The sequence below is a fragment of the Podarcis cretensis genome (genome assembly GCF_951804945.1).
Source record: "Podarcis cretensis genome assembly, chromosome: 1".
In the NCBI taxonomy this organism is placed as follows: domain Eukaryota; kingdom Metazoa; phylum Chordata; class Lepidosauria; order Squamata; family Lacertidae; genus Podarcis; species Podarcis cretensis.
Window position 1 is genome coordinate 95,847,959 of NC_137170.1, and position 27,999 is coordinate 95,875,957.

At 43.7% G+C, this 27,999-nt stretch overlaps 1 protein-coding gene across 3 annotated transcripts; it reads left to right on the forward strand.

Moving 5' to 3' along the window:
• The first annotated feature begins 202 nt into the window (after positions 1-202).
• Positions 203-27,979, forward strand: LOC307225118 (protein mono-ADP-ribosyltransferase PARP14-like). Of its 3 annotated transcripts, none has more exons than XM_079992900.1 (19): positions 203-232; positions 3,604-3,694; positions 5,515-5,648; positions 6,649-6,682; positions 6,882-7,079; positions 10,149-10,418; positions 11,526-11,762; positions 13,210-15,476; positions 16,087-16,317; positions 16,918-17,139; positions 18,789-18,870; positions 20,693-20,842; positions 21,548-21,610; positions 22,709-22,876; positions 23,755-23,976; positions 24,074-24,655; positions 25,356-25,501; positions 26,073-26,247; positions 27,565-27,979. In XM_079992900.1, the coding sequence occupies exons 1-19, from the start codon at positions 218-220 to the stop codon at positions 27,852-27,854; spliced, it is 5,577 nt and encodes a 1,858-aa protein (XP_079849026.1). In that variant the 5' UTR covers positions 203-217; the 3' UTR covers positions 27,855-27,979. The 3 variants fall into 3 exon arrangements, with proteins under 3 accessions (XP_079849026.1, XP_079849027.1, XP_079849025.1); XM_079992901.1 differs by lacking the exon at positions 203-232 and adding an exon at positions 3,019-3,135; XM_079992899.1 differs by lacking the exon at positions 203-232 and having other exon boundaries at positions 3,312-3,694.
• The last annotated feature ends 20 nt before the right edge of the window (positions 27,980-27,999 follow it).

A 27,999-nucleotide genomic window follows, 5' to 3' on the forward strand; every position in this document is an offset into this window, starting at 1 on the left:
GGTCGGTTCCCCCTTCCCCGCGAGCCAGTAAGAGAGCGCGGAGCTGAGAGGAGCGCGGTCCTATTGGTCGCACCTCTTTACGGGGCGGGGCGACGGCATCAAGAGAGGAAAGGAGAAAGGGCGGGGGGGGGGAGTCCGTGACGTGACGCCCAGTACTGCAAGCCCAGCCAATTAAGAAGAAGGAGGGGGGAAAACCCTGCCGCCGCAGCCTGATTGGATGTCACTCCAAAGGGTAGGACGTAGGCTGGGAGGTGGAATGAGGCATAAATATTCGCAGGGGTTTGGAGAAATTAGGTGAAAGCAGAGCTAGAGATGTGAGGCGCGTCTGGGGTGCCCCGTGGTTTTCTGGGACGGGGAATTCGAATTTAACGAGGCTATGAAGTAGTCAGTGCCTCATCTCTCAAATTCGAACTGAGGAAGGGTTGGGGGGAAAGTAAAACTCATTCGTCACCCTGAACGTCAATTACAGGATTGCTTTTATTTTTATTTTTTAATTTCAAAGATAGGCTTATAACTGGATTTCCATGACACAAGCATTTAATTATAACCAAGCACAATTAAAATAGGCAATAAAGCAACCCCATTATGAAAATGCAGTAATTAAAGCAAGAGATTTGGGTGCATGCAGGTGTAAACAGGTGTACCTTCAATACTCTTGTATTCTAGTTAGCAGTGTGTCCCATAAGAGCGGTGTCATCAGGAATAAAGGGGGTGGAAGCTGCCATATTTGGGAGGAGGTTTTGCTTGTGAATTGATTCTTCTGAGTCTGTAAAGTGTTAAGGTCACAGATCTGAGATATATTTGGACCTCTAGGCAGGAGTTTTCATTCATCATCTTTCTTTGTCTTTCTTTAGTTATGGTTCTACATTTTGAAGTTTTGAAGCTCACTGGGGACCCAGAGGTTTTCAACCTTTTTGAGTCCATGGCTCCCTTGACCAACCACGGTACATTCTTTCTGCGGCACCCCTGTGGGGCTCAGGAGCCCAGTTACGTCACCCCTGCAGAGCTGGCAGCCTCTCACTCTTTTTCAAACACCCTTCCTTTTGGAGTCTTCCCTCAGCCTCATCTCTTCTCCTTGTGAATCCTCTGGGCAGCCGCTGCTGCTGCCCCTGGTCTCTGAGTTTCCTCCCCTTGCCCCAAAGAGAGGTGCCTCTTCACACTGCCTCACAGAGGCCTGGGAAGAAGATGCCCTCAGCCTTTGTAGTCCAACAGAGACAGGCCAAAGGTGAATGTGAGGCCAGCACCTTACCATGAGAGGCAGCAGTGGCCACTACTGGGCCAGTATGGCAAAATGGCTCTCCTTCAGCACCGGGCACTCAGCTCCCAGGCTAGGCATTGCACACAGCAAGCACAAAAAAGACCAATGCAGCACCTGCCTGCCTGCGTGGCCTCCCACTTGGCTGTCCATTCCCAGTAGCAAGGGCCGGCAGACTAGCTGGCTGGGCTTACTTGCCCTCTTGCTTGCTTATTCCAAGGCCGCCTCAGCTCCTGACAACCAGCACCCCCTGGCCCAGTCCCAGAGCGCCTGTGGAGCTTGTAGCCACAACTGCTGCAACAAACAGCTGTGCACACCTTTGGGAGGCAGAGACGCAAGAGGGCATCAGAACAGGGAGGGAAGGAATGAGGGACAGAAGCCAGTGTTGCCCACAGCACCCCTGACCATCATTCAAGGCACCCCAGGGTGCCACGGCACACTGGTTGAAAACCACTGTCTTAAGCTCAGTAAACTGATGAACTTTGCTGCCTGTGCGTGTGTTTAGTTGGACACAGCACTAGATTTTCTTTGCCTACTGCACATGCTACCAGCATGCGTTTGACCAAACTGTGGGAGGCAGTGGAAGACAGGAGTGCCTGGCGTGCTCTGGTCCATGGGGCCACGAAGAGTCGGACACGACTAAACGACTAAACAACAACAAACAACAACAACTGCACATGTCTGGGTACTCTGCTGCTTGGTTTTCTGTGCCCATGCGCTAGAGGTGATTGGATTTTGCACCAGCCCTGACCCAAGGCACCTTTAAACCATGCTGGCCTAGATGGAGAGGATGAACAAATGGACTCCGGCCAAGAAGGGTGAGGGAATCCCCTGAAGGCAGCTTATCCAAGATCCTCCCAGGACTTTCCTCTCAGTTGGCCTAAACCGGAGTATTGTTTGCTGCTTGAATGCCTGAAATATTTTTGCAACACACCCTCACCCTTGTCTTTTATGTTGGGGTTGTGAAGGATGGTGTTTATGACTGGGAACCCTACTGCCATCATTATGCCTAGCGCCAGTTGTCATTGCTGGTTGGGGTTGATGGGAGCTGGCTCCCAACAGGATGTGGAGGGGCACATATTCCTCATCCCTGGGGGGGGGCATCCTCCTTTCTGCCTCCCACTTCCCGATTCTGAGGTCCAATGACAATTTTGATACTTTGGGTTCAAAATTGAAAATTTGGCAAGATTATTGCACTCATGCACTGAACAACTAAAATAGATTATTTCACCTGACCTTTCAGGCTGGAATCCTATTATTTCCTTGACCTATTAATGACAGCGTCATTAATGACCCCATTACTTGACCTATTAATGACACAGCATTTAGTAAAATAAAAATCGCTCTTAATAAAGTGCTTTTCTTAAAAAAGAAAAGAAAAAAGGCACTATCACATGATAAATAAAAGCTCCATCAGATTAGCCAAGGAATAGCCTTGGATCTGCTTCTAATTTTCCTCTTCTTCAGAAGGGCTCACAACAAACAGTACTCTGAAATCTCTGACGCCATCTGGGGCTTTCCAAACTGAATTATTTTCATTTCCTCATTCGGCTTTCCAGCGAGCTAACGCTTCGCGGAAATAAAACAGCGGATGAGCATCCACTGAACAGTTAGTTCAAGGATGTCGATGAAGTTTGAATTGTCCCCGTATCTTTTCCCAGAGGAATAATCTGATCCTAGAGATACACTTACACGGGAGGAAGTCCCATTGCATTCCGTGGGACTTACTTCTAAGTAGACATGATTGGCAAATATCACTGAATGCTTTTTAGAAATGGATGATTCTCGGTTTCGCTCCGCCCCGTTGTAGTCCCCCCCCCCCCGTTTATTCTGTTAATAAGGACTAGTCAGATAAAAAGACAGGATGTTCGAACGTTTAGGTAAGGAAGATAAGACGGTAAGGTAGATTAATCTCCAAAATAAAAGGTGCCGAAGCTCCTCAAGACTACTAGAAAAAGGAGCGTCCCCCTTGTAGACCCTTTACGACGTTATTTAGTATGTGCGCTCTGCACACGTTCAGATACCCCCAGTCCCTTAAGATAACGTGAAACTTTTCAGAAGTCAGCCGGGACGCGAGAAACAGCTTCTAAGGCTGAGCTGTCTGTGCTTAGAGCAAAATGGGAAGGCTTGAAACGGAAAGGAGGGGTTATAGTGGGAACGAAAATCGAAAGTAAAACGAGTCCGCTGCTCTCTCTTTTTGCATTTGAGCGAGAAACTACTTCTAAGCTCAGCCATTTCCCAAGATGGCTGAGAGGGAGGAGGTCTACATTTTCCCAGTCTTGGTGGAAGCGAATTGGGGCTGCAAGATTTCCAAAAGTCTGAAGAATAAGCTTTTGCTCTACTTCCAGAGTTCGAAGAGATCAGGAGGTGGAGAGTGCAAGATCCATGTGGAAGCCGGCAAGGAGGAGCGGGTAGTGGTCTGTTTCGCAGAGGAAGAAGGTGGGTTGCGGGGAGCTTGTTTGGTTCCCGACTTGTTGACAATATAGGGGAGGAACTCAATATATTTATTGGGGAAAGGAAATAAATAAGTCCCCAAGGTGGGACGGTGCTTTGTGGGTGTGGAAATCCGTCTGCTAGGGCGCTGCGTAGTATGCGTCTACTCAGAAGTAAGCCTCAGTGAAAGTGTTTTCTGTAACAAATAAAATGCATGGCGTTCTTTTACTTTGACGTGTCCACTGCCTGCGCCCACTGATTGAGGATGGTTCACCTTAAAAGGAGTTTTGATGACTCACTGCGAAAGATGAATATTCTTCGACTTTGTTTTAGTTAATACTGTATACAAGTCGCCAAGTTTTAGAAGGAACCCTTCCAGTTGCAGAAATGGTGGCCTTGCAGCGGAAACGGAGAGAATAGCAGCAACCCCAGCACAGTTGTTTGTTTTTTTTAAAGTATGAGAAAGAAAAACCAGGAGGCAAACAGATACCAGTACATGGTAGAGTAAGCTTATACATGCTTACGGGGGAGTAATTTCCATTGTTCTTAATGGGGCTTCTGCATAGACATCTATAGGTTTGCCTCGAAAGAGAGGCTGAACTTTTTGTTTGCTTGCATATTCTATTTGTGATTGCTTCTCAGCTTTCTTTTCCAGGAATCCATAAATGTTCAGTTTCACGTCTGGTTTCTAAACTCGGGACCCTCTTACATGCTAGTTCTTTCTTTGCTTGTGGCTAGCAGTGTTCACTTCTTAAACCTGAAGTGAATATAAAATGTAGTATTTCATAGTGAGGGGGTGCAGCCCCTTATTTTACTAACAATATAAGGCTGTTTACAGCCTCCCATTTACTTTGCATCCTGAGGTTTCCCTCCACTAGTTTGGGAAGAGGTGCAGCCACTGTCCTGTTGTCTTACAAAATGCTACATTTTATATTTATTTATTTCATAACGTGTACACTGCTTGATTGTAAAAAACACACACCTTCAAAGTGGTTTACAACAGATAAAGCAGTAAAATCAAGAAAAAATTGCAACTCAAAATACCACAATTTTAACTTTTATTGAGATTACAGTTACCTCAACTGTTGATTTACCTCAGCATCATTTGGATGCGTTTCTTCCCAAACCAGTTTCAATCTGAATTGAGAAAAAGAATGGCATAGCTGCAGCTGTGTCTACACAACAGTGTAGACTTATTTATTTGAGTTGCATGGAGTTTGTGGTTTTGGGTTAAGGCAAATAAATGCATCTAAACTTCCTTTCCCTGTTTAAAATACTTAGATTTCTAAGATGTGCCATTGAACAACATGTATCAGGATTATGTACCTTCCATTCATTTCTGCTAATATAGGTGTAGGGCTGGTAAAGATTCCCATCAGAATGCCTCTACCAGTCAGAGGCCTGGTTCTCAGACAAGCTAAATCATGGTTAAGTGTGAACAAGTAAGTGTATGGGTATCTTGGCTTAGCATTGTGTCTGAACCCAGACTCTTGTGTTGCCTCGCTCCAGGTAAATCATGAGCTGTAGTCAATGCTTGTTCTGTGGCTTATGACTCATGGTTTGTCTGAAGGAGACAACCCATAAGCCTGGGTTTGGATGTAATGCTAATGCAATCTGTGGTTTGCAGGATTGGGGAAGAGGCTAATCACTTGCCATTTCCCCTCTTGAATGCCCATGTAATTGCTTGCTCACAGTTTGACTTTGTTTTATGTGTGGATTAGGTGGCCCAATGGTATGAAGGTATGAGGCAGGTTTGTGATGGTATCATAAGGCTACAAGCTAAGGTTATTTTGATACAATGATGGCTTTCCTGTTTTCCGTTTTAGTGAGGCAGAGAGTCCTTAACATGAGCCACCATGAACTTGATGTGCCTGAAAAAAAGAAATTGAAGCTGGCCGTCTCCTTGCCTCCTGAGGCAGCAGCTGACAATGAGCCCCGGCAAGAACCAAATGCAAGTTTGGTAAATGTTACATGCAGTTCTACTCTGAAACTATTTGCATAGCCAAAAATCTTTTTTGCCACTCTGCATACTGATCAACCTAGGAGTGAATTTGCACTTGGGGAATACAGTGTATATTGCATCTTCCATGCAGAAGCAATTCCAGTAGCTACAGAGGCTGAAACATGACACAGTGATGGAGACCATGACTAAGAAGGGGTGTATTTGTTGAGGGTCCCCAAGTACAGTTACAGATGCTTCAGGTTACAGACTTTGCTAACCCAGAAATAATACCTTGGGTTAAGAACTTTGCTTCAGGATGAGAACAGAAATCACGTGGCAGTGGCAGCGGGAGGCCCCATTAGCTAAAGTGTTACCTCAGGTTAAGAACAGTTTCAGGTTAAGAACGGAACTCCAGAACGAATTAAGTTCTTAACCCGAGGTATTACTGTAATGTGATGTTCAAACTCTGTCCCCGAGAACTCTAGGATTCCCTGGAACCTTATCAAGAGTTCCGTGAATATCAGGAGTAGCAGGAAAGTTTCCTAAAAGGTAGCTTGTGTTCCCACTACTGTCCTCCTTCGGTTTTTAGGGATGCATTGGGTGCATTATCAGTTGGTTGGGGTGATAGTGAGGCTCAGCAGGCCTCGCAAATGCCCTGTGTAAACTCTAGGCCCTAGAATAGGTCCCGAAATCCTTTTGCAGCAGCATTCAGGGGTCTGTGGCAGGTAGTCTGGAATTTATCAACATCAGTCAGTATGGAAAGAGTTCCCTGAAGTGTGGGACATTAAAACAGCAGCTTTAAATCATATCCATACTTACTCAAAAGTAAATCCCACTATTCAGTGAGACATGCAGGTGTGCAGAGCACATGACTAAGGCTGACATTCTGTGTTTTCAACTCACTTGGGTTTCTTGGCTTGGTAGGACAGGCCATATGGAGGAATATTTCGTTGTTTTAGTCTGTGCCTCTGGGCCAGAGGGTCTGCTTTCTGATACCTTACTTTTGTCTTGCTTTCAGAAGCCTGTTACAGCTAAAGAACCCAAAGATCTGGGTAAGTTACTTTTAAAAATATCCTGGGAAGCAACAATGAATTACTTTTTGCTTTTATACAAGCCTTGTAAATATGCTTCTTTCTGAGAAAGAATATTCAAATTCTGCTATTTGGAGAACTTTAAAAAAAAAATGGGATGGGTTTGGCTGGTTTGTAGTCAGTGTAGGAAATGTTGTCTTTCTTTGCCTTTTGATTCTAGAACTTCCAAAAGATGTGCCAGAAAAGTTGGTGACCCAGGAAGAATTCAATGAAGTGGTAGTGACGCCTGTGGGGAACGAAGTTGAGCTGGAGATCTTAGAGATGTACTTTGAAAGTAAGAAGCACTCTGGCGGGGGCCCCATTAAGTCCTGCATTAAAGATGGAGAACAATTCATCATCACCTTTGCAAACAAAGAAGGTATCTTTAGACAGGGCTTGTTACATATATTACAACGGGTGGGGAACCTCAGACCCATGAGCCAAACGTGCCCCCCGGCCTTGGACTTTTCCCAGATCGCTTCCTCTCCCCAGGCCATTTTTGGTTGGCTAGAATGTAGCCTACGGAACAAAGGAATAAATTGCCTCTACTCCCCTGCTCACTTTTGCCTCTGGTCCTGCTTGCCCCTGCAGTGTGCTTTATGTGGGGCTGCCCTTGAAGACTACTTGGAAACTTCAATTGGTCCTGCATTGCCGGGACTAGATGACCCTCTAGATCCCTTCCAACTCTAAAATTCTGTGAAAACACAGCAGCCAGGTTACTGGCTGGAATTCCATTTAGATCTCATAACCCTTGTTTTAGAACAGCTACACAGGTTGCCAGTTCATTTCTGGGTTCAGTTCAAGATGTTAGTGTTTAAAGCGCTAAAAGACTTGGTCCTCAGATACCTGAAAGACTGCCTCCTTCCCTACAGACCCTATTGGGCGCTAAATTTGACAAAGGGAAACCTCCTGGTTGTTCTACCACCCTCAGAATTTCACGCCAGCAGTGGTGGCATTGGAGAGGGCATTCTCGGTGGTGGCCCCTAAGTTGTTGAACTCCCCACCGAGCTGTATCTGGCACCACCATTCTGGCAAATGCTGAAGATTCACTTTTTTACCCTGGCCTTTGACACTTGAGATGTATATTTGGAGGACTCACTTTATTTTCAGTTGTTTTTAATACATTCGTACCTTGGAAGTCGAACAGAATCCGTTCCGGAACAAAATAAAAAAATTCCTTCCAGTAGCACCTTAAAGACCAACTAAGTTAGTTCTTGGTATGAGCTTTCGTGTGCATGCACACTTCTTCAGATACACTGAAACAGAAGTCACCAGACCCTTCTATATAGTGAGAAGGTGGGGAGGGGTATTACTCAGAAGGGTGGTGGGATTGGGTGATTGGCAGATAGCTGTGATGAGCCTGTTGACGACTCTTAACGACTGCAATAGGTCTTACAGGAAAAAGCAAGGGATGAGAAGGTGAAAAATGGCTTTGTCATGTATAATGAGATAAGAATCCAATGTAACACGGCTGTAACACGGACACTGGCACCAGAGCCTGCAATAAACCCAGATGCCAACTTTGCTGCCACATACACCCGGACAACACCATTACTGGCCCCAACAACATCACACATACCATCTCGGGACTATTTAATTGCTCATCGTCTAACATTGTGTATGCCATCAAATGCCAACAGTGTCCTTCAGCTCTCTATATTGGACAAACAGGCCAAACCTTACGCCAAAGAATAAAAGGTAAAGGTACCCCTGCCCGTACGGGCCAGTCTTGACAGACTCTGGGGTTGTGCGCCCATCTCACTTAAGAGGCCAGGGGCCAGCGCTGTCCGGAGACACTTCCGGGTCACGTGGCCAGCGTGACATCGCTGCTCTGGCCAGAGCCAGAGCCAGAGCCGCACACGGAAACGCCGTTTACCTTCCCGCTGGTAAGCGGTCCCTATTTATCTACTTGCACCCGGAGGTGCTTTCGAACTGCTAGGTTGGCAGACGCTGGGACCGAGCAGCGGGAGCGCACCCCGCCGCAGGGATTCGAACCGCCGACCTTTCGATCGGCAAGCCCTAGGCGCTGAGGCTTTAACCCACAGCGCCACCTGCGTCCCTACGCCAAAGAATAAACGGACATAAATCCGACATCAGGAACCACAAGACAGAGAAACCAGTAGGAGAACACTTCAATCTCCCAGGACATTCTATACAAGATCTCAAAGTAGCTGTTCTATTACAAAGGAATTTCAGAAATAGACTGGAAAGAGAAGCTGCTGAATTGCAACTTATCACCAAACTTAAAACCATGGAGAGACCTGGTCTGAACAAAGACATTGGATTCTTATCTCATTATACATGACAAAGCCATTTTTCACCTTCTCACCCCTTGCTTTTTCCTGTAAGACCTATTGCAGTCGTTAAGAGTCGTCAACAGGCTCATCACAGAAGGGTCTGGTGACTTCTGTTTCAGTGTATCTGAAGAAGTGTGCATGCACACGAAAGCTCATACCAAGAACTAACTTAGTTGGTCTTTAAGGTGCTACTGGAAGGAATTTTTTTATTTTGTTTTGACTATGGCAGACCAACACGGCTACCTATCTGTAACTCGTTCCGGAACAGTCACTTCCGGGTCTGCGGCGTTTGGGAGCCAAAATGTTTGAGAACTAAGCTGTTTGAAAACCAAGGTACAACTGTACTATATTTCAGTTGTTGTGATATGCCTTGAGATCTTAGGTGGAAGGGCTGGTAATAAATTATAATAGTAATAACAACAACACAGATATTTTATGTAACCTGCCCTGGGCTCAACAAGCTACGTACTAGTATGAATAATGAATAAATTAAGCAAGTGTTTATTCTCCATTTTAAACCATCACCTACCATGAGCCTTATAGGGACGTGGGTGGCGCTGTGGGTAAAACCTCAGCGCCTAGGACTTGCCGATCGCATGGTCGGTGGTTCGAATCCCCGCGGCGGGGTGCGCTCCTGTCATTCGGTCCTAGCGCCTGCCAACCTAGCAGTTCGAAAGCACCCCCGGGTGCAAGTAGATAAATAGGGACCGCTTACCAGCGGGAAGGTAAACGGCGTTCCTTGTACTGCACTGGCTCGCCAGATGCAGCTTGTCACGCTGGCCACATGACCCGGAAGTGTCTGCGGACAGCGCTGGCTCCCGGTCTATAGAGTGAGATGAGCGCACAACCCTAGAGTCTGTCAAGACTGGCCCGTACGGGCAGGGGTACCTTTACCTTTTTACCATGAGCCTTGGTGATGAGAGGGTGTGAAAATACAATAACCACCTTAAATATTTTCTCCACATGCTGGGCCAGAAGCTTGAAATGGGATCTTGAGCTGAAGGAGCATGGTGTGAGGAGGCAGGGAATGTGTACACACCAGGAATATGCTGACACTGTCCAGAATAATAAGGTTTTTCTAGTGGGTGATGTTTTGTTCAGGTATCTGGAATATGAGGTTGTCATTATTCTTTGTGCTTCTTTCCAACTAGATGCTCAGGAAGTTTTGAAAAGAGAGAGTCACGTAGTAAATAAAACTGCACTTCAAGTCAGACAGCCCCAGCAGGAGGCTGCCCAAGCTGCCTCACAAATGTCGGCTTCTCTCGTTGTTGTTCAGAACGATTTGCAAGAGGCCGTAGAAGAATGCATGCTAGTTCTGTTGGTAGAGAACACCAGTGGCTTATCAGAATCAGACAAGGATTTCACTGTGGAAATTTTGCCGGAGCTCAGTGCTGCTGTACTCAGTTTCATCAAGCCTATAGGTAAGAGAGAGAATGGATAAAAGGTACTAAATAAGGTCTCCTCCCTGCCCCCCTTTTAAAGGAGCCAGGCAATTGGAAAGGGAAAGGAAAATGGGTTTCTACTCAGCGTTGAACTTGTTGGAACTTGCCCCACATGGTGTTTAACTTAGGAATAGGGCACAGGTGGGCCTCTAAATGTAGCTGGTCTCTATAAGTCCCTTCAGCCCCAGCCAGGGATGATGGGAGCTGTAGTCCAGTAATATCTGGAGGGCCACAGGTTCCCTATCCCTAGCTGAAGTGATGGTGCTCTGGTAATGGCAAGCCCTTGAGAGTATCCCTTCTAAAACTCAGCAAATGTCTAAAACCTTTGCTTCGTACAAGTATGCGGGTTCCCTCCTGAGCCAGTGCTTGCCACCTGCCATGTTTAGAAATGCTTGTATTAAAAATAACATCCTAAAATTTATCTACCACCACCTAATGCACCAGTGCACCTTTTGGTCTGTTTGAAAGCTTTAAAAAATTGTGTTTAGCCCAGGCCTGCCAAGCTTTTAGCCCCGCAGATGTTGCTGAACTACAATTCCCGTCGTCCCTGGCTGTTATACATGCTTGCCGGGGCTGAGCAACATCTGAAGGGCCAAATGTTCCCCACCCTTGAACTCACCGATGCATTGGTTGAACGTTGCAGCTCCTGATGTGATGCTTCTGAATGCATGTGTTTGCTTGGCAACTCTGGATTGTCCTGTCTGTATAACAAGAGTTGTGCCATACTGGGTATATCAAGAAGACGCATGGTCTTTCTTTTGGATTGCATTAATATTGCCATCACAAAGGCAGCAGAGCAGGGAAAGGTTCTGTCGCTACAGTCATCCTGGCCGTATGAACAGAAGGGTAATTGAAGGAAGATACAGTGAGCCTAATCAGAATTGTTCCTTGGGGATGTGAATTTGGAACTGGAGTGAGATACAAGAAGAGGAGATGGGGAAGACAAGGTGAAATCCTGTGCAGTGGAGAGAAATAATGGGAATAGATTGAAGATGTGAGTGACTGCACCTTGGGGCAGCTTGGTGAATACTCAGTACACATAGTTAATTGTGTTGCTTACTGCTATTTCTTTAAATTCTCTTTTAGAAATAGACCAGTTTATCAAAGACTTTAATCAGTACCATAGGGCTAAGCAATTACACATTTCTGCACATTCTCTGGAGGTGACGAAAAGCATTCTGGTAGAAGACATCCCGCCTCGCATCTCTCAGGACTTCATCAGTGTCTATTTTGAAAGCAAGAAGCATGGAGGTGGACCAGTGTCAGATGTCAACTACCTTCAGGAAGAGAACTCAGCTGTGGTTACTTTTCAGGATAGCAAAGGTAATTTGTACTATTAGATAAGGTGGACTCATAATCCTGGATTATTGCAAAAAGCAGAGTAATAATCATTGTGATCAATGTATTTTGCTGGTAATCAGGTGGCTTGTAGGCAGAGAAGGTAGGAAGAACAAGAAAACATCAACTTGACTAGCTTTCTGACTTTTGGGAAGAGAATGAAGTACAATATGCAGCAAGACTCCCTAAGTACCAAAATACAAACATCAGAAAAAACAAAAAAATATGCAAGTATACTTGTAATGTATTCCATAAGCTTATGAAAAAGTAAATAAACATTAATGCAAATGGGACAATTAACAACACACCATGGAACAACAGGTTACGGATCTGTTTTTATGAATAAGTCATTTTCACATATGACCCAATAATTTAAAATTTTGGGAAGAGTATGTTCAACAAATTGCTCATGTGCATCAACGGCAGAATAAGTCTCTTAACTGAGCAGCTTTCTTGTATATAAAAACCTATTAATAATGTCATGGTATGAACAAATAAAATAAATACTTGAGCACATCGAAGGTACAGTATATTTTCATAATTTGTGGGTCTTTCTGTTGTTTTTGTAATTCTTAGAAGAAAAAAGGTTGCCAAGCTGACATTGGCTGTGGTTATGCATCTCACTAAGCCATGGTTTCATGAATTTTCTCTCATGAGCAAACAAGCCACAGTTGCTTCTCCAACCTCTTTTGCAATGAGGTTTGAGAGGCTGTTCTAGGGCTCTGCTGAATATAATATAGGAAAACAGCCAGAGTTGCCAAGATGGCCTGTCCATGCAAAAGCCACTAAGCCCTATTGAACGCTTCTAAGTAAACATACCTAGGATTGCATTGTAATAATTTATCCTAGGCTATACTGTATTTGTTTGTGGAACTGATGTATTAGGAGAAACACAGTTCATTCCTTGAGTTTAGTCTTGAGTGTAATTGTTTTGATTGCAAAGCGGGGGCACAAAGCAAAATACAACCCTCTGCTTTGGAAACTACACCAGTTTTAGTTTGAGAGAACCTGGAGAAGATAGGAAATTTGAAAGCAATAGTGATGAGGGTGTTGGCAGGGCTGGTGGAGGAAAGCAGGCTGGAGTGGTGTACTGACACAACTAGGGGTGGCTGAAGGAACAAACAGGTGGATATTTGACCCTTCTGACAGAAATCAGAAACTCTTCCAGAAAGTGAAATGGTCACAGGGAAGGCAACTGGAAGTGATCCTGAGCAGTCTTGGCATCTGAAGGAGGGAAGAGAAACCCACTGGCCATGTGGGGTGACAATTAGATTACAATATTGAACTGTGTCCAAGTCTAATGTGGTGTGGAGGAAGCTATGCAGTGCAGAGCAGTAAGTCTTGGGTTACATGGAGGGAGTTGCACACTAATCTGGACTTGATTGTGTTGTATTTATGGTAGTTGTGTCTCTTCTTTCTCTCTTTTTTAAAGATGTAACTACCGTCTTGAAGCAGAAGCATTCTTTTAACAGCGTGCCAGTTCTTGTCCATCCATACTATGCCTCTTTGGGAGCAGCTCTCTACGGGAAAGAGAGATCACAAATTAGGATGCCGGACCCAATCGGACTGCCAATAGATCCCTACCACTGGCAATTTTTACAGCAGAATCCACAGGGACTTCAGGAAATCAGCCATGCAATGGCAGGTTGCTATTGTGAGGTTGAGTGGCCTGCTAGGTATTGTTCACACCCAGAAATTACCCTGCGTCCTTCTCTTGCTTTATCTAAGCAGAAAAGCTTCCTGGTCAGGACCTGGCAAGAAAATGTTTCTACCCGTTTGACACAGTTCCTGTCCAAGCAGAAGGTTGCCAAGTGTGTATTGAATGCTGAAATCTGGGAAGCCATAAGAAATAACATAGTAAAAGATGACATTTGGATCTTGCCTGATATTGCAAAGGGGATGGTTGTCTTGGTTGGGGCACCAGAAGCTGTCAGGTGCTTGGAGGAGGAAATGCAGGTGCTCATTGAAAAAGCTGCTAAAAAGATTGAAAGAGAGAAGCAAACAATAGAGGCAACTGTTCCTGTTGTTGCTGGAAAATACACTATTTTAAACAATGCTGGACTACAGGATAGTATTCACATGGAGTACCCAGATCTAAAGATTGCATATGATGCTTCCAAAGGACTTATAACACTGCATGGTGTAGCTGCTGAAGTTTTTAAAATAAAAAGCGACATCTTCGAAAGGATATCCCGCATGGAGCAACAATATGTTGATGTTCATCCTTACATTGTTCTTTTTATGCAACATGTAGATAATGAACATCTATCACAACTCTTATTTTGGTCCAAAAAGATCAATGCATTCTATGAGCTTGAGGAGAAGGCAGTTCTACTGATTGGGGCAGCTCGCCAGGACCTTCAACGGGCTGAGGAAGAAATGAAGACGAAGCTGACCTGCAAATGTGTTGAACTGGAGGACAACTCGATTCTTGGGAAGAGAGAGTGGAAAGAACTGACCAACAGTTTGTGCAAGATTGTACAACTGAATAATTGTTCAAGTGAAACCATCAGAATTCAAGAGATGGAGGATCAAATAGTGATTGCAGGCTATTTCGAAGATGTAGGCAGTGCCTATCAGAAGATCTTTGATTTTGTCGACAGAAACACAAAAATACAAAAAACCATCAGGACTAAATCTACAGCAGTCACAATGTATGTGGAAGAGGAGAAGCGTAATAGTTGGCTTAAATTGGAGCAGCAAGGCATAACAATCCGTTTTGGCACGCAGAGAAATCACAGGCTGATTTCCCTGGAAGGACCCCGGGTAGAAGTCCTGAAGGGACTTGAGCTCTTTCAAAACACCCTGTCCTCTCTGTATTGTACTAAAATGGTAATAGATAAACCAGGAGCCAAAGAATTCTTCAAGGAACAAGAACATTTATATGTTGCTGGTGCCAAACAACAATTTAACTGTTTGATCAGGATTCAGGAAAGCTCGGAAGAAAGTGAAGAGGAGGGCAGAGATGTGAATAGACCTGAAGAAAAGAGACTGCCAAGCTGCGAAGTTAAGCTAAATGATGGCATCGTAGTAGCAGTTCATAAGGGTGACTTGACCCGTTACTCGGTTGATGTTGTGGTCAATGCATCCAATGAAGACCTGAAGCACATTGGTGGCCTTGCATATGCACTGTTAAAAGCAGCCGGCCCACAGCTACAAAGTGAGTGTGATGACCTAGTCAGGAAGTATGGATGTTTGAAGCCTGGCCGTGCAGTTAGAACACGTGCTTGGAATTTGCCATGTAAAGAATTGATCCATGCAGTTGGGCCGAGGTGGAACAGTTCAGAAAAAGAGAAATGTACCCAACACTTAAAGGAAGCTGTGAAGCAAAGCTTAAAGCTGGCAGAAACAGATAACCATCGCTCCATAGCCATCCCTGCCATAAGCTCTGGGATTTTTGGATTTCCATTAGAAGAGTGTGCCCATACCATTGTAACATCCATTAAGGAACACTTGGAAGAAACCTCTGAGAGTGGCTGCCTAAAAGAGATACTCCTTGTGGACTCTAATGAAAATACTGTTCGGGCACTGTCAGAAGCCTTGAATGAAATATTCGCAGACACATTGATCCCATCTAAGTCTTCCTTAACCTCCAAAACTAAGAGCCACACTACAAAGAGTAGGAGAGAACCTCAAGAAGTAACTACGGCTGAAGGAGTGAAAATAGTACTACAGAAAAAGGGAATTGAAGACTCCACAGTAAGTTGTTGCTGCAGTTTTTTCAAACTCCTTTTTAAATAGTGTAGAGTGGACTAAATGGTCAATGCAATTAAAATAAAATCTGCTTCAGTTAGAAAAGCACAAAGGTGAAAAAACAAAGGAGATTGTAGAAACATAGACTCAAAGAATTGTGAAGTTGGGAGGGACTCGTGTGTTCTTAGTGACCTGCACAGTAGCAATGTGTCTGTGCTGCAATATGTACGAATTGAAGCTTGCTTACACCATTATTGGCCTAGGTGCCACAGAGTAAAATTACAGAATCTCCACAAATGTCTTCTTTCCCATCCCCTACAATAGTTAATGGCTTTTGCAACTTCTTGATTTTGAGTGTGTCAGTTCTTAATGATGGTTAAAGCTGGTAGAACTCTTTGCAACTTCTAACATTTTCTCTCTGTGTTGGAAGTCTAAGAACATCTGGAGGGTTGCAGGTTTTCCACCTCTGCACAGACGGGCAGGCAGATAAGTGGGACCTCGCTTTGCTGCATTGGGGGTGGGGTCACTCTGGTGGCGTTGGCAACGAGGGCTGGGGTGGTGTCCCCTGCCATCATGTGCTATTCCTGGTTTGTCTTTCTCCCTTTTCTTTTTTAAGGCGAATGTAATTGTCAACAGCGTTTCCAGAGACCTGCAGCTGGACAAAGGCCCGCTCTCCAAGGCTCTGCTTGCCCGAGCAGGAATTGAACTCCAGGAGCAATTGACCAAAGAAGGCCAAGGAAAGGACATCAAAGAGGGATGTGTGTTGAAAACAAATGGCTATGCTCTGGGTTGCTTTCATGTACTGCATGCCCATTTGCCTTCTTGGAATCAGGGTAAAAAATCTAAGGTATGGCTTTATACTACCGCCCAATGCAGTGGTGGCTGGTTTCCATTGGGAGTGCTGGGGCAGAATGTGGGCAAGCCGACGGAAAGTGGAGCTGGAGTCAATGGCAGGCCGAGCCCACCCTCCTGCCTTCTGGGTTCTACAAGGGCAGCACTAAGGCTGAAGAGGGGGAAACTGACAGGTGGTGGCACTAGGGATTGCTTGTGAGGGAGAAGGCAGGCAGGTGGGGAGCTGGCTGCAAGGAGACTGAGGTTGGAGGGCACTACCACCATTTTCCCCAATGGACCAGCTTCCACTAGTCAAGTGTTCAGAAAAACTGACCGGAGATGTGTTATGCTCCAATTTCAGTTGGATAGCTGCCTTCAGCCCATCCAGATTTAGATGTTTTTCATCTTGCTGGTTTGAGGAAGTTCAGCACTGACCTATTCAACTCTCACACATTTCCTTTTATCTGGATTAGTTCAGCTGTGCTGGCATAGTTGCATTCATACAACTAATTTGAATTGTCTTGGGAACCATTTAATTGCAGATATCTAGACGATGCCACCTGTCAAGAAACGGTTAAACTGCAGGTTCTAAAATGTTTCCTTTTCCGGCCTCCAGATCCTGGGAGAGATTGTTGAAGAATGTCTGGAAACCACTGAGCAGCTTTCTCTGAATTCCATCGCGATCCCAGCCATTGGGACGGGTAACTTGCTATTTCCCAAGCAGTTTGTTGCTAAAGCAATGTTCGATGAGGTGTTCAAATTCAGTCGGAAAGCGAATCCCCGCTCTCTTAAAGAAGTTCATTTTGTTCTGCATCCGAGTGATACGGATACCATCAAGGTAACTATCATTTTTGCAGCATCCCTTTTGTTAAAGACAGCTATTTGATATTAAAGATAGCTTTAGAAGATCCTAAGTGTTACAGGAAGCAGTTTCTCCCCCCCAAAAAAATCAGCATGTCCCTCAAAATATGAATCTTTTCCTTATTGTATGGCCAATGTGTTATCTTGCTCCTATATTGTACATTGACACATGGACAGTGAGGCAGAAAAGCTGGCTGGGACAATCTGCATCAATGAAATTACTGCATCAGTGCAAGAAAAAATACTCTTCCAGTTTGATGATACCCCTAACATCATCCTACCTAGTCTACTTTTCTCAACTAGGTGATATAGGCTAGATCACAAATACTCAAGTGCCGCATAGAAATGTGACCCCCTGCCCACCAAATGTGTTTTTTGTGGCTTCTTCTCCTTAGACGGGGGTAACCAGTGCAGTGTCCTCATGATGTTGTTGGACTCCAACTCCCATCAGCCCCAGCCGTCATGACCAATGGTTAGGGATGATGAGAGTTGTAATCCAATAACATCTGAAGAACAGCGCATGAGCTACTCTTGTCCTAGGAAAATGGAGGGGAGGAGAATTTCACTCAAACTGCAGGATAGCATTTGTCAACTGGTGCCCTTCAGATATTTTGGACCACAACTGATTAGAGCTGTAGTTCAGAACAACTGGACAACACCAGGTTGGCAGAGGCAGCTGTCAGAAAGCATAGCAAATTTGATGTCAGTCAGTTATTTCTCAGTGCTGGATTGGTTGGGAAGTGAAACAAATGGGCATTGAAGCTATGCAACTTGCTTGTTTGGACCATTTGATACCCTCTGCTTAGTGTTAGATACTACAGCCCACGTCTAGTGTATTGTCAAAAACGGGTCTTGCTTGAGTAGTATTTGCAAACAGCTTTTCTGCTTTACAAAAGCTGGTTCTTTTGCACCATAAATCACTGGAAAGGAACCTCTGGCTCACTGGTGTAAATTAATCCTAGCAGGTTTCCCAATTTTGCCTAATATGAAGTCTCTTTCTCCCATCCACCCCCTGTCCTGATGTCAAGTAAAGATGCAGCTTCAAAGGAATAGTTGTGCTCCTGATCGTTCCTTGGCAAGTGGGGCTTGTATGCAGTGCCTTTTGAATTTTGACACCAAATGGGAGTTTCTGATCAGGAACTCTGTGGAGTGTAGCCAAGTCATGTGGAGAGCAGACACTGCAGTAATTTCAAGCCCTGCTGGGAAGGGTTACCCTCCTGTTCCATGCAGGGCTTGAGGTTGCTGTCGTAGCTGATCATCAGTGACTCATAGTGAGTTATCAAATGTGCCTACGTTTATTTGGCACAATATTTCTGCTTCTGCTAGTCATGCAGACGACAAGAATGTGTTAAACACCCCCCCAAGTCCTACTCACCTTCATGAAAGAGACTTAAACTTTAGAGGCAGTGCCGATACTCTTTCAAACCTCTAATCTAAACAGTTAAAAGGTAAACATGGTTTCATAATTTCAACAGAATGACTGCAAAGGCAGTGATGTTCCAGAAGAAATTCCACATGGCACCCTTCTTGTCTCTTTTCCTGATAATGTGTTCATTGTAATGAAACCCTAAAAGCCTGCTTGAAGTTTTAGCCTGTTTTTATTGTGGATTTTTTCCCCTCCTCTAGGCATTTACAGATGAATTAAACAACAGGCTGAATCCCAGCCAAACAAATATAGTACCTGACAGCTCCCAACAGCTAGGTCAAGGTAAATCTTCTTGTTTTCAGAAAATCCCACCAGCCCCTGCAAAAACAAAAAGCAAAGCGTTTGGAGCTTGACCCAGAAATATTGAGAATTCTGGAATCTTCTAATGAGGGAGAAAAGCTGGAAGAGCTGAGGAAGCTGCAGAAAACAGTTGAAGATCAAGGTTTTCATGTAAAATAAGGGAGAAGAAGAGCCAGTATATATTTATTCTCTCTACATAGGCCAGTAGCCAAATAGCAGCAGAGCTAGTCGTATGTGCATATTTTTCATCCCGTGTGCCATGTCACAACTGCATTTTGAAATGGGACGCTCAAGAAGTACTTTTGTGATATGTTGTGGGATAGCCCTTAGAACAGGAAAAGCTCACAGGTTCCACTGGGCTACTACAAGCATCTTGTGTGACCCTAAAGCAGCTCTTTGGAATCCTGGCCATGACTCTAACGGTGAAGTTAGTCCCAATAAGCAGTGTGTGCAGTAAACTCAGGTAGCAGTGAGTCTTGATCTTGCTAGGCATCCACCCCTCCGCTTTTCTCTTCTACGGCATGATTTGTGAGAAGCCACCTTCTGCTTCAAACTAATACCATTTTATGCCCGGGACTGGGAAAACTCCATCTTTCCCCCAGTGTGGATTCTAGCAAAAGAAATAAAAATGATTTTATTTAACTCAGGGACTGGATGCTTTCAACCTCCTCTTCCTTCACTGTACAGTAGTACCTTGGTTCTCAATCTTAATCCGTTCCGGAAGTTCATTCCAAAACCAAAGCATTCCAAAACCAAGGCACGCTTTCCCATAGAAAGTAATGCAAAACAGATTAATCCGTTCCAGACTTTTAAAAACAACCCCCAAAACAGAAATTTAACATGAATTTTACTATCTAATGAGACCATTGATCCATAAAGTGGAAGCAGTAATCAATGTACTGTACTATAAAATAAATAAGACAGTATTGTAGATAATAAAAATTTAAATTATTTTTTTTTATTACCTTTACTGATGATAGTCATTGTTTGGATGGGAGGATTTTATCTATTTCTGCAGTCACACAATCAATCCATCAGTAGCTGAACTGGGTTCCAGACAGTCACAAAAACAAATTAACTGAAAAAGCCTCAAAAACAAAAACACAAAATAAATAGCAAAAACAAAAGCACCAAACTTAATCCATTCCGGAAGTCTGTTCGACTTCCAAAATGTTCAAAAACCAAGGTGCAGCTTCTGATTGGTGCAGGCGCCCCAGAAACAATAGCTGTCAACCACATTGGATGTTTGGCTTCTGAAAAACGTTTTAAAGCTGGAACACTTACTTCTGGGTTTTCAGTGTTTGGGAACCAAGGCGTTTGAGAACCAAGGCGTTTGAGAACCAAGGTACCACTGTACTGGGGGCAGAGAAGGGAAAAGTGGGACTGCATGTGCCTGCAGCTTCATGTTGCACATTCATGACCAGGGATGGCAATGTGGTGCCCTCCAGATGTTGTTGGACTTCAACTTCTACCAGCTCCAGCCAACATGGGTGTTGGGATGGTGGGTTTTGTAGTTCAACCACACCTGGAGGCAACTGCATTGCTTATCCCTGTGCTATCCCAACAATGCCTACTTTTGAAAAGCTCCAGTGTCTAATGGGGACCAAATTGGATTCAATCTGTGCTGTTTTTATTCAATTCAACATTCTGACTGGGGTGAAAGCTTTATTAAAACGATGAATTGAGGACAAAGAGTCATCTCCTGAAAAGCATTGGGTGGATACGTAAATATCCTACAGCTAAATGCTTAGGAGAAGGGGAGCCAAATATACAAACATTTTTCTCTCTCTTTTCCCCTTTACAGCTTCCTTTGGGAGTATTTCATCGCCAAAGTCTGGAGTTCATAAAATGCAGATTGGCTCAGTTCTGTTGCAGGTGGAATGTGGAGATATCACCCAAGAAACCACAGATGCTATAGTGAACATAACCAATACCACGTTTGATCTTAAAGTTGGTATGTTACAAATCTATGAGGTCATTCCCCTGTCTCTCTGTAATTGGTATATATGCCTGGGTGTACTCCATCCAGCCTCACCATTCCAGTATTGTTAAGCGAGTGCCTTGTTCGTAGCTATGTGTCTAATTCAGTTGAAAGGAATGATGTTTGTTCTAGTTTTGGAATAAAGTCCCATAGCTGGCAGATGCATGTGATACACATGTGATACACATGTCATATTCCACACACACCCCATGCTCCACACACAACTATGTGCTGTACAGAAAAAGAAGCAACTGTGTGTATGCTTTGACATGACATCAATAGAAAGCCTCAGCCATTCTGTTCTTGGGGATCCCATTGTGGTCGAAAAATTGCCCTGGGATTTCCTGAGCTTTCCTACCCCAGTATAGCTTGGTCTTCAGTATCATTCTGCCCAAGTGATAGGGATTTTACAAAGCATCAGATGCAGATGTGTAATAAAATGCTTGTCTCTATATGAGCAGTAGAGAGCTGGACTTCGCTTCCAGTTCCTCACCAGGCACCTGATTGTTATCTATCATGGGAATGTTCTTTTTATACTGAATTCAGTTAGGCATGCATGCTACATTCATAGGAACTTGGTTAAGGCTATATGTGCATGTATCCTTTGCTGTATGTGGGTTGTTAATCTTTACTGGTAATCTTACTTTCTCAGAGAAATGTAATTTTTATTTATTTAAGGTGTTTCCAAAGCAATTCTGGATGGAGCTGGACCAGGGATGGAACAGGAATGTGCTCAACTAGGTACAAATCTACTTTTTACATAAGCAGGGGTGGGTTTGGTTCCCCTCCTCACCACTGCCCAACACTGGTGGTCAGTAGTGAATGCCAACAACTTTCTTGATCTTTGAAGCATGAGTAGTTACAGGCCAGTGAAACATGTTAAATGCTGTTTATGCCCGAAGATAACTGAGAGTGACTGTTGCTCATTTGTTACTTTGCACTTCCCTGCTCCTTAATTGATCCTCAACAAGTTATTGGATCTTAACTGTATAAAGCCAGTACAAAAGTAGTGTCTGTGATTTGGCAGGAAATTGCATGTTGGTCATTCACATGGCTATGAAGTGTCTCATTTCATTTAGCTGCAGAAGGTTAGCCATCTGTATGTAGGAGCCTTGTCGTTTTCCTTCTGAATGGGCTGTTGCTCAGTGGTCCCATCAACTTTGGCTGGTCTTGGTAGCCAGTAATTTCTCCAAGTAGTCAGTGGGTTCTGCTTCCTGCTTCACACAGGCAAACTTAAGTGTGTGTTCCTTTTTTGTCCCCGAGGAATTCAGTTGTGCAGGGAACTTTTGTATCTGTGGAGACTGCCTGCTGCAGAGATTCCTCCTTATTCTGTGAGGGACCAGGAGAATTGTCATGGTCTTGTGGGTGGGGCTAAATGTGCAGCCCTGCTATAGCCTCTTCGGTCCTCAGTGGGCTGAACAACTTCACGGAATGGTTCTTGCATACCCGGGGCCATAAATGTCTCCCTCTTAAACAGAACTGCATTGCTCTGTCAGTTTATCAGTGGTACAAAGTACAGTCAGTGAGGGGAGGCCCTGCTTGCTTAGAGGGCATGGGAAGCAGCACAGAAAATTGGATACTTGGGTTGTTTCTAACACTCTCCCTGGTGTGAATGTTGTTGAGGGCAAAACAGCATCTGTCCCGGAGATGAAATATTGCTGTTTCAGGACTGGAAGAACAGGATATCTCTGGAACAAAATTGCGGAAGGATATGGGAGCTCTGTGCACGCAAAAATTGTATGGAAAGGCTTCTAAGATGGAAGGCATATACTCCTCCTGAGTAGAGGCTGCCTTGTTTGTTCCACATATCACTCTCCCCCCGCTCCTCATTTCTTTCAGCTACCCAGCCTCACAACAATCTCATATGCACACAAGCAGGAAGCTTGAAGTGTAAAAATGTAATCCACCTTGTGGCCCAAGAAGATACCAAGGCACAAGTGTCCAAAGCTCTCGTGGAATGTGAACAAAGGCAATTTTCCTCTATTGCCTTTCCTGCAATTGGGACAGGTCTGTATTGCCTTGAGGGAAAACAATGGTGCAGCAGTAAGTGGGTGGCATAATTGAACTTCCAGTGGTGCTAATGGTGGTGGCTCAGGATTTTTATTCTTTATTCAGCAAAATGTAGACACCACTCAATTGTAAGAAAACTACTAATACTATACTAAATAAGAAACATGGGGAAGGTTAAGATCATTGACACTGCTGCTCCACTCCTCATCAGCCCTGCCCCACACCCTCCTTGAGTGTTTTTGGCTGGCTGGAATATTATTTTGAACTCGTGATAATGGTTCTTGCCTGCTGGGTTGAGAATAGAGGTATGTGCATTGTGTGTGTGTGTGTGTGTGTGTGTGTGTTTGGGTAATACAGTATTGCACAAACGCTTTTTCTGTGTCTAAAAATATAAGCGCTGCTTTATCATTTCTTTTTTCTAAGAGTTTGATTATGTTTATAATGTTCCTTATATTATTCCTCATCTGTCTGTCCAGTAAGAAGCCTGTTTGGTCTTCACATTTGTATGTTTTCAGAGTTTCTTTTTACCAAAATAGCCGAAACAAGTTTATAATCATTGTTTAATAGTGAGATGGGCCTAAAGTCTTTGGGGTTCTGTATCTCTTTCTCAGATTTGGAACTTAGTGTTATGAATGCCTTCTTCTAAGTTTTGGGTATGCTGTCTCCTTTTGGGGCTCCATTCATTACTTCATTCAGTGGAGGAATTATGATTTCTTGAAAATTTTTATAATAGGTAGATGTGAGTCTATCAGGTCCTGGCGATTTTCCTATTTTTTGCTTGTTTTATGCCAATAGTTATCTCTTCCATTGATATTGGTTCATTAAGATAGTTTATTTGTTCCGTTGTTAGTCCAGAATTTTTATTATTATTGCAGGTCAAGCAAAACGTGACCCAGCTGCAGTGGCCAATGATATGATAGATGCTATAGTAGACTTCATAAGTCAAACACCCTCTCCACAGGTCAAGATGATTAAAATAGTAATTTTCCAGCCACATCTTCTAAGTATTTTTTTTGCAAGTATGCAAAGAAAAGAAGCTGCACCTAGCAAACATGGTGGCACATCCTCGTCAAACTCCATTTTTTCTAGATTAGTAGGTAAGTAGACAGCTTCTATATGTGTAGAACTTCTTGACTGCAGATGCATTAAATAGTTAAAAGCATAACCTGTCCCTGAATTGATATTCTGTTGCAGATTTCTTTGGCTTCGGAAAATCCACTGAGGGAGCTAAACCTAGAAAACTTTTGGAGAGAACAGTAGAGCCAACCATTTTTCAAATCTGTGGTGATAGCCGGAAGAATGTCGAAGAGGCAGAATTTTGGATGAAGGATCTGATTTTGAAGGGCCAGTATGAAACAGTTGTCTCAGATAAATGGATCTCAAACTTTGGAGAAAGCGAATATGAAAAACTGAGAGCTCTTCAGCAGCGGCTGCATGTTGCTATTAAGCTAGAGTATAAAGATTCTTCTCCTTCCCTCCACATTGTTGGTATAACCAAAGATGTCTTGACAGCCAGCTCAATAATTAAAAGCATGGTCCAAAGCATGGAGGAGCAGTCAAAGGCAGATATTCTCAGCAACTTTGTAGAGTGGCAGTATGAAGACAATGGGAAATACAAAGCCTTTGATAGCCTGACAAATATGCACTTAGAATCTGCAGCACACCAGCTTGAAATAACCATAAGGAACAAAAGCTACAAAGTGGACCCAGGTAAACAGTGTGCAGTGGATAACCAGGGGAGAAGCATCACCCTTCGCCGTGTATCAAAAGCTGAAGGTAAGCTTCTAAGACATGAACAAATTGATCAGTTTTTTCCCTTGTATTCTCTGTGTCTCCCACACAAACACACACTTGTGCATATCCAACATTTCTGCCTAGGAAAGCTCTGAAGGAGATATGCATTGAGTCCAGATCCAACTTCAACTTGCTTTCCGCCGGCAACCATCCTGGGCATTTGCTTATATGAAAAGTTGCCTGCTGTGTAACCATATTGCAAGTTATTAAGTGCGGTTTCACTTCCTCCTCCTTATTTAGAAACAGAGTTAATGGCTGGAGAACTTTTATTTTGTCTGAGGCCTGCATAGAGCAAATAGCTAACTTGTTCAGTCAGACCCAGCTGCTCTAAGTCAGCTGCCCAGGAGTTGGTCTTCTCCCGAGTCATACATAGCTGTTTCTCCTTACAGGGGCCAAATGTGGGCTTTCAGGCCTGTATGTCTTGCCTTGAGGAATCTACCTAGGCCCAAACTCCTTCCCAACCTTGTTCTGTGTTCTCCTCAAGTGATTCTGCCTAGCTGGAACGGGTGCACAAACCGTGATAAGGACTCACCAATTTTAAAATGACAACAGATGGCAATGCCGCTCAAAAATACTAACTTAAAATCTCAAACTGAAAGTTCATACCGAAACTGAAAAGTGTCCTGAAATAGGCTTGTATGTCCTTAGTCATGGCACTAACAGCACCATGTTCATTACACAGGTAATCTGGCAGTGGACTTACCTGAACAGTGGGAAGACATGGGGCAAGCGCATCTCAAAATAGTGGAGCTAAAACCAGAAACAGAGGAATATCAAACTGTCAAGAAGATGTTTCTCCAGACCTGCAGCGTATTTACTATTGTAAAGGTAAAAACATTAATTTTTTTTCTGTGGGGTCCCTCCTTTCATAGTACAGAGCTTATACCAAGGGCCCCTCTACACATTTTGTTTTGTTTTTTTACATCCATGATGGACCTAAACACAAGAGCATTCTCTCCTGTGGTTTCTAGAAGCTGATATTCAGAAGAATTTCTGCCTACGACCATTTAGCACTTATGGTACTGGAAAGCAGTAGCTAGTACAGTGGTAGCTCGGGTTAAGAACTTAATTCATTGTGGAGGTCCGTTCTTAACCTGAAACAGTTCTTAACCTGAGGTACCACTTTAGCTAATGGGGCCTCCAGCTGCCACTGCGCCACCACCTCATGATTCCTGTTCTCATCCTGAAGCAAAGTTCTTAACCCAAGGTACTATTTCTGGGTTAGCGGAGTCTGTAACCTGAAGCTTCTATAACCTGAAGCGTCGGAAACCCAACATACCACTGTATTGGGTTGATTCACCCTAAGGCTCCAAATATGTTCCTTTGTTCAAGAGATTTTAAAATGTTATTCACAGTGATGATACTGGTTGTTATTGGTGCTCTGTCTTTTTACTTGTAGATCGAGAGGATCCAAAATCCCTACAAATGGCAGCAGTACCAAATAAAAAAGAAGGAGATGGATGACAAAAATGGCCATACAAATAATGAGAAGCCCCTTTTTCATGGAACAGCTTTTACATCGATAAAGCTCATAAATGATTACGGGTTTAATCGAAGTTATGCAGGAATGCACGGTTAGTTGATTATAAAAGTGTGGCTTTTGTATGAATGACTAGTGACTCTTCATGTGCCAAACACATTATTCTCTTATGTTTCTATGTATGGGGTTAAAAAGAGAGTGATTGTTGTGCATCAATGTCTGCAGATACATAAACTGTCATTTCAGCATTTAAAATACTCAGTTTTTGTACCTTCCCCATCTGTGATTATTATTTTTATTTAATTTTATTAGTCGTCATTTACTAAAAGTGCTCATCTTGCAGTATTGTAAAAAGGACAAATTGTACCCCACCCTGCTGCAGTGTGTCTGATTATGTCTCTATTATAAAAGAGGATAAAAGGTATAAGTATTCCCTTTCATGGTTACACTTTATGGCTGAAAAGAAAAATTGCAGCTGCTCGAAACTCTGTTTTTGTATTACAAATTTGGCTGCAAACTAGTTATGGCTATTCATTGATTAGGAAGGACTCTTCTCATTCTCAGAGGCTCTCAGAATTTTTGGCTGAGCCTTTATTGCTTGACAAGAGTAAGTGTAATAGTGTTCCCAAGGCAAGGGGAGGCTGCATTGGATAGTAGATTTACTCCTTTTTTACATTAGATTTTCTTTTCTAAGAATTCAGTCATCCCCAAATAGTGCAAGGGTCACTTTTTGCTTTTTAAGGATCTGAGCTGCTTGCTCCTTCTGCACAAGAAGCAAGGTAAAAAGCCTTTCCTTTTCAACAGAGCTCTCTGCAGTACCAGGACAGCTTAGAAACAAGGAGGAGATGATTCCTCTGCCTTCTTTCTGAGCCTCTGCAGAAACAGTGCCTTGCAGAAAGGCAGGAAAAAGCTGTCCCACCCTGCGCCACTTCCCTTAGATGGGCAAATGGCAAGCACAATTGATGGCTTTGCTCCCAAGGTGCATGAACTGAATTCTGCTCACATGGCAGAGCTTAGTTTTGCAAGAGCATCTTGGGATCCAGGCTAGAAGCCCTCTCCTTGGCTCTGGTGAGAGGCAAGTATTTTCTAATTGGTGCGGGATGGGGGGAGGCAATGAAGGAAAGTTGTGTTGCTAGATTATACAGAAAGAAAGCACAGTCAATAGACAAGGTTGAATCCTGGAAGGAGAAAAGCACACCCTTAGGCAGACCTGCCATCTAAAAAAACCCTCTTGTTAGCAGCATCACTGCAATGACTTGTTGTAGTCTGCTAATAGGAAAAGGATACTTCCCCAGTTAAGTGTCTGTTGCTGTTGATACCGATGTGTGTGTTGCTGGGGCCTTTCAAGAGTGAAAGGATAATGGTACTTCGCAATTACTGGCTGCTTTAAACTTTTCATTTATCTTTACAGCTGCAGCATATGGAAATGGAACCTATTTTGCTGTAAATGCCCAGTATTCTGCCTCTGATACTTACTCAAAACCAGAAGCTGATGGGAAAAAGTACATGTACCTTGCTCGAGTACTCACCGGAGAATATTGCCCTGGAGCGCAAGGATTAGTTGTCCCCAAACCCAAAAATGCGGCCGATCCCACTGTTCTCTTTGACAGTGTGACTGATAATGTTTCTAAACCTTCCTTGTTTGTCATTTTCAATGATATCCAGGCATATCCAGAATATCTCATCACTTTTAAGAAGTAAACTTTTCTCTATCTTGCACTTACCCTCATGAAAAGAAGTGCCTCTTGTTATGTAGTAGCATGCCGATACTGTATTACCTGTACATAAATGGATCTGATTACGAAATAAAATGTTGATTTGGGCTACTTGCTGAGTAAAAAACTTT